At 36.2% G+C, this 7,200-nt stretch overlaps 1 protein-coding gene across 1 annotated transcript in view; it reads left to right on the top strand.

Moving 5' to 3' along the window:
* Positions 1-279: 279 nt before the first annotated feature.
* Positions 280-7,200, top strand: part of Imp (IGF-II mRNA-binding protein) — a 69,719-nt gene continuing 62,798 nt past the window's right edge. Inside the window, exon 1 of the mRNA XM_090119644.1 lies at positions 280-487. Within this exon, the coding sequence (XP_089975770.1) occupies positions 429-487 (59 nt within the window). The 5' untranslated portion in view covers positions 280-428. The remainder of the gene's footprint in view (positions 488-7,200) is intronic.

The following is a 7,200-nucleotide window of genomic DNA, read 5'->3' as shown; positions in this document are numbered from 1 at the left end:
GTAGGTATTTGTTAAAGGTAGTTCACTGGATATTATTATCGCGTCTTGTTTAAATCCTAGGAAAGTGAATAATGCGGTTGCTTATACATAATATGTACTCGTCACCGATTGTTTACCATGAGGTGACACGAGTTTCCGCAGCCGAGAAAAGCCTAGAGTCCGCTTTTCACGATGGACTCGTACTCGATGGCAGAGTAGTGTGCGGCCACGTGCGGTACGTTGCTAGGCGACGCGCGGGGCTTCGTTCCCACGCCTCCACCCGCGCCCTCGGCCCCGCCGGTGCTGGCTGGTCGCCGCTCGTCAGTCGTGACTTGCGATCGGTCCGTGAGCGTACGACTGCGCTCCCGCATCATTGCACTTAGCCGCACCCGTCGTCGGCGCGCGCTTTTCTCGTTCCACTACCTGACCCGACTAACCCACCAAAAACCATGGACGGTGACGCGTCCCAGGGCCCCTCCGGAGGCGCTTCCCCTACCTACGAGGACAGGTGAGTACTTTCAGCGCGGATCATGTCGCATCCACATTCCAAGCGACCATTCCCACGAACGAAATTACGTCATAGGGACGCTATCGCAGTGCAAGCGTAACGTAACGTTATCGGCCCGTAATGAGTTTTAAAAATAGGCCTCGGCGTATCAGTGTGACGGCGAATGGTGCGCTTTTTGTGTAATGATGAAATCTATGGTTGAAACGGCGATGCCGCGAGACGCCGGCCGACGAAAATACGGATGAGTCACACTGCAAATATGTCTTATTCCGGTAATTATGGCTCATCGAGTTATGGCTAGGGTTTTTCCCGTGCACGCTAAATGCTGTCGTTTTTCACTAGTAGACAAGTTTTAAAATCGGCACGGGCGTAGTGAATGACGAATGCGCGTTGAGAATAAGCTGATGGGTCAGGGAACTCGGGCCGGTCACAGGCCGGCCTAGAACTGCGCCGTGAAATGTTAACGGTCAAGTGTGGGTTTGCACCATAATAGCGCTTAAACTATTGAGACAACTAAATATTTAGACAAACAAAAATGGTAGTTTTATACATTATTCGACGAATAAGTTTTATCCAAGCATTGAAAAATCGGCCCTTAAAGAAGCGTGTTGGCTTAGGGTTATGCGGGCTATCATGTAGTCGATGAGTTAATAAAATATACTTATACATAATATGTATAAATAATGCACGGTCGATCCCACAACTGTCGGGTTTCCATCTGCACATCAAAGAATCGTGGCGCCAACGCGCCGCAGTTCTCACGATGACATCAATAAGTTTAAAATTTAAATCTATTGTTTACGTACATATAAACTATTCGATCATTAACCCCTTACCGCATACAAAGCCATATATGGACGACGAAGTTCATGAATTTTTTACAGGCTAACTATAAACAATATCTAAAAAAACTACCTTACATCTTAAACAGCATTTCATCGAGAATTGGAATGTAATTAATTTATACAGTGTAAACATTATCCATCAGATATATTATAGATTTAGTCTAGCGCGTGCGACGGTTTGGGTGCGCGGAAAAAACCGTGATTTTCAAATTAAAATTTCAATATCAAAAAGGTGAGTAAAGCCATGAAAAAAAATATTACTTCATTCTTTATTCTTTCTAAAATAAGGAAAAACATTTGGTTTGGTTGTTTTTTTTGCTTTCATCATGTTTTTTGTACTTTTCCAAATCTGTCATATTTGGCTTCGTATGCATTCTGTCCAAAATATATTATGTCATATGTGGCTTGGTATGCATTCAAGGATACTTTCACTGATTGTTCCAGTATGGATCCTGGACACTTTTATCTCACTACTAAGCATATAAATATCATATTATCATCATCAATAAATACAGACTCATGCTATATGCTACTGTATGATTTTTAATTAGCTGTTTCAGAACAAATGCGAAAGTCATGGAAAGCTCTTATTACCAAAAGACGTGGTAGTCTCTCAAAAACTTAGAAACATCGGCATCTCTGGAGTCTCCTCAGTATTCCTGACTCGCCAATTGCCGCAAAAAAGCTACGAAAAACTCCTGCAAGACATCTAGATTTTTACTTTGACTCTGTACGATCTGATGGGATTAGTCATTACCCAATTTGGAAGAAGAACGGCCGTCAGTTATGCCTATATTGTTCCAATTTCGTTCCTTCACGTTATGTGAAAAATATAACGTGTTTTTACTTTTAATGTTATAATGACAAACGTAATTGTTTTAAGCAAGCAGTTGGCTATGATTCTGGGTGTTATTTAGGTATCCATATAAAGTACTAACATGTCACCCGCGGCCGCGGCCTCACCCGCGTTTTCAAAGAAAGCCCCCCCGCATATTTCCCGTTCCCGTGGGATTTCCGGGATAAAACCTATCCTATGTGTTAGTCCAAGTTACCCTCTATATTATGTGTGCTAAATTTCATTGAAGTCGGTTCAGTAGTAATTGCGTGAAAGAGTAACAAACAAACACATACACAAACATCCACCCTCACAAACTTTCGCATTTATAATATTAGTAGGATAGGATTTATGTAAAGTATATGTAGTATATCAGTTGACTTAGCATTCAGGATACAAGCCTAAGTTTAGTTTGGGGCTTAGCAACCGTGTGTGTGAAATTAGTCCGGAATATATTTTTATTTCATTAATTAGTTACTTTTTTCTAATTGCATACGAAGCCATATATGACAGAAAAAATACAACAAACACTGCATACGAGTCCATATATGGCGCCGTTTCATATTTTCTATAATATAAGTAAATAATTTTTTTTCTCAATTTGATCTCATAATGTAAGGTCTAATAAACACTTTTTTGCAAAAAAATAATTTTTATTTCATCTCCTTAATAATTCATGCAATAAGGGGTTAACATTTTCTTAGATCATTATTACTTAATGATCTAAGAACATTTTATAGCTCAACGCATTTTAAAATTGAATATGTAAAGTAGAAATGACATTAGCTTAATCAGAAAATTCATTTATCTACCTACCAATTTCGATATGAAGTTAGTCCCTAACACCTACAATTGTCCTCTCTCCACAAACCCTATGCAACATGCCGGTCAATGACCTATTTTCCTAGTAATGCCCGGTTTTATAAACAGTCCGTCTGTCTATCTATAATATCTCATTCAATGCCCGGTGTCTTTTTTAACCGACATCTTGTAGCAATTTATTTGACTTTCAACAGCTTTAATCGTAGACTTTAGCAAATTTACAATTAATTTAAAAATAATATTTATTAAGGACTAAAAAATAAAAAGATAGGTAGTCTTAATAGTTTTGGTCAAATCTTAATAAATGAATGAAACAGTACTTAATTTTTTTTTGTATACTTATTTTATATTTGTAGGTAGGCCTTTCACCTTCATATTTCTATTTATTGAAAATACCTATTTTTGTTTCATTTAAATAAATTGAATTTGAATTGAACTTAAAATATGTAAGTTTGTACTTTGTACGGTCTACCCAAATACTAAAATGTACATAAAAGAAATACAGAATTTATAATAAGAAAAAAAACTACAGCTTTTAAAGTAAGTAAACTAATAAGTATTAAGTAGGTATGTAACTAATTTAATAATGTTTTTTTAAAAATATCGTGATAACTATTAAAAAGTTGTAGAACATATTCGCTTTTCGCTTTTATTAGCTCAACATAGGTATAACACTAGATATCAATTAAAATAGATAGAGCCAAAAATGTAACAGCGGCCCTTGTAAACCCGAAAATGTTTTGGATTTTTACCACAAAGCTGTTCGAATATGATCCAATAAGTATCGGAAATCCGTTTCCTTTTCCCAACCTGAACCCACTTTTATTGCCTGAATAATAGCTCCAACACATCGGTGACTCACAAATGTTTGCCGCCATTTTTATTCACTTTGAAGTCCTATTCAACATTTGGCATGACATTGTCATCATTGCTCTCGTTTCAAAATTTTTAAAATCGCTCCGTTGGCTTCCGATATGAAAAAAAATGAACAAAATTTCGCATCATAAATAAATAATAAAATATCACTTCGTAAAGTATTTGTAAATTATTTTCTCCATAATAGGTTTCCGGAAATCCTGGAGGAGGTATCATTTCAGGACGTATTACAATATACCTACTCAAATAATTAGGATTTTGTTGCCATTTGACAAAAAAAAATCATCAGTAGAAAACCCAAATCCAAGAGAATAAAATGAAAGAAAGAAAGAATGTTGATTTAGCACCACACAATACAAACAGAAAAAAAAACAAAAATAAACGGGAAAAAAAGAAAATACATTAAAAAAGGTATAGTCCGGGATACATCGCCCATTTTTGCAAGTGATTACTATCAAGCTAATTTTTCGTGAGTAGCTTTATTTTGATGAGATGCCCAATAATTTAATGTATGAAACTCTCGATTGTGGTAGCTACCAGAGGAAACAAGGATAAAATATTTTGATTTGATGGTTCTCAAATATTAATTACTAACTGAATGTTTTTTTTTGTTCAATCTCAAGATAATTATCTAAATTATTCGAAAAAATATTTGTCCTTCAAAATCTATGGTTTAATCAAAGAGTCCCCCTTTCCAATGTGTATCGATAACGAAGTCATCATAAATGATTACTAACAAGCTGATTTTTTTATTTTCACTTATTTAATACTTATATAATTCAACAGACATATTGTCCTACGAATTGCGTAATAAATATTTGAGAACCGTCAAATCAAAAATTTTTATCCTTGTTACCTCTGTTTATTTTATTTATTTTTATTTAAGCTACCACAATCGAGAGTTTCGTACATGAAATTATTGGGCATCTCATCAAAATAAAGCTACTCACGAAAAATTAGCTTGATAGTAATCACTTGCAAAAATGGGCGATGTATCCCGGACTAGTAGGTAACTTTACTTACGGCTGATCAGTGTGGTGCCAAAAAGGGTAGCAACTCAGCATGTGCTACACGTTATGTTGTGAAGCGCTGATTTTCAGTAGTCCCTTGTTGGAGTGCCAGTCAAAAGATGTGAATCAATAATACTTAAATATAATATAATACAGAATACTATAATTTTTGTGTACTTTAAATATACCTATATTGTATAATATATAAATACAAGCAATGCCCTGCGGTTTCACCCGCATAGATAGCGATATCGTGACAGAGAAAAGTCTACTATAGGTCGGATAATAGGTTTAATTTTTAATCACATGAAAATCACCTTTACCGCGTCCCGCACAGTAAACAATAAATACAACAATCACGGTACGACTGTAATAACAATGTGACTAAGGCTGGTTACGAAACTCGGTAAGTAGCTGTTTTTTGAGACCATATTTAAAACTTGATAAGGTCCTCGAGTTTCGTAATGGAGGTGGTAAATTATTCCAGCAGTCGAATTAATGCAGTCGAATTATTAGAAACTCCTTCGTTTTTGGGTATTTCAGTTGAAAACAAAGCCCCGTAATCGTCGCCAAGTGCAAGGAATGATGAGGCATTTAGTATTTTTTTATTGTGTTTTCAACAATACCACCAATTAGGTAGCTCGGTGCTTAGGAGATCGTTGTTCAGGAGCTGAAATAATCTCTACGACTGTCGAATGGCAATGGTGCTTATGATTTAGCACAAGTATTGTTGCAATTTTTTATAATCATTTCATCACCGACTTTATAGATATCAGTTTTTACATAACCGTGCATTTACATCAGACGATCATAGAGCTAGAGCATATTTCGTGATCTTTTAGTGTAAACGAAAACTCGTATTCAGTGCGTTTTTCAGCATTAGAACATTGCATAGAATCTTTTCCAACGCACTTTTTGAACAACGAAAGAATGCTCTACGCCTGTTTACACTAAAATAATTTGACATAGTGGGGTTAGATTGAGCATTCGCTCGTTTGATGTAAATTCACCGTTAGATGCAAATTCACCGTTAGATGCAATAGGTAGTTGTCAGATTTTTTTTTACGTTCACCGGACTAAAGTTAACTTGTCTGACAATTATACTACAAACAGAATATGTGGCTTTGCAAATTGAATTATTTAAACGAGCTAAGCCGGGCTAATAAGCTAATTGACAATAATAATCATAGACCGGGAGATACTGACACAAAATTTCGAGTCATTTGTAACAGGATGGCGGTTCTACAGGGCTCTTAGTACGCAATGACAAAAAGAAAAATGATGGTGTGAACGCTGGTACCGGCGGCTTAGTCGCGTGGGCGTTAGTCGAACTCATCGGAAAATAGCGAAAGTCAAACGATTTGTAACAGTATGGCACTTATTTTTCCTGTAAGTTTGAGGATCAACGAATATAAATACAAAATTTCAAAGATCTAGGTGTTGGAAATCTTCACTTATATAAATTAATAATAAATTTATTTTTCAAGTATGACAGCACTTTTTCCCCCTACTAGAAGTATGGCAAATATAATAATGGTCACATTTTATCAAACACTCTCCAAAAAGCCAAATGCAATACTGGTACAAAAAGATAGGCGAAATAAAAAAAATTTGCAGATTTTCGGCGGTATGGCGACCATTTGGAATCGTCCGAAAAGTATGGCATGGCGATTTTCGTAAATGGCTGCACGACGATGGTTACCTGTGCAAAAGTTAGCTTGGTACAAGTGGTTGAATAATTGTTTTTTTTAAATCAACACATTCGCGTCGGTATGGCGGGCTGTAAGTCATACCGGAAAAGTATGGCATGACACTACCGCCTACTTCTTTTTTATGGGCTATCGGTAAATTCTAAAATTTTTGTGTTACAAATCGTTTGACTTTCGCTATTTTTCCGACGAGTTCGACTAACGCCCACGCGACTAACCCACCGGTACCAGCGTTCACACCATCATTTTTCTTTTTGTCATTGCGTACTAAGACCCCTGTAGAACCGCCATCCTGTTACAAATGACTCGAAATTTTGTGTCAGTATCTCCCGGTCTATCAGCGGTCTATAAAGTGAATTTATAATATAGTCATTACGGGTATACACAAGGTTCTGCATTCTATACTTTACCGTCAATTAAGAACGGATTTTGCGACAGAACGGGATTAAGATTTAATCGCTATCGCGAAATTGTATGGAAATCCTTATTTTCTTTTTTATTCATATTTCCTTAAACTCAAACATTCGTTTATTCAATTAGACTACTATTTAGTAGCACTTTTGAATCGTCATAACATAGTATTTTTAACATTTACCAGCGATTCGGAAAGCAGTAC

The sequence above is a fragment of the Colias eurytheme genome, chromosome 1, assembly GCF_061535395.1.
Source record: "Colias eurytheme isolate Ceu_HAF_F1 chromosome 1, ilColEury1 Martin Lab GWU primary, whole genome shotgun sequence".
Classification (NCBI taxonomy): domain Eukaryota; kingdom Metazoa; phylum Arthropoda; class Insecta; order Lepidoptera; family Pieridae; genus Colias; species Colias eurytheme.
The sequence above is the reverse complement of the archived record's forward strand: the minus strand, read 5'-3'. Positions and strand labels throughout refer to the sequence as shown.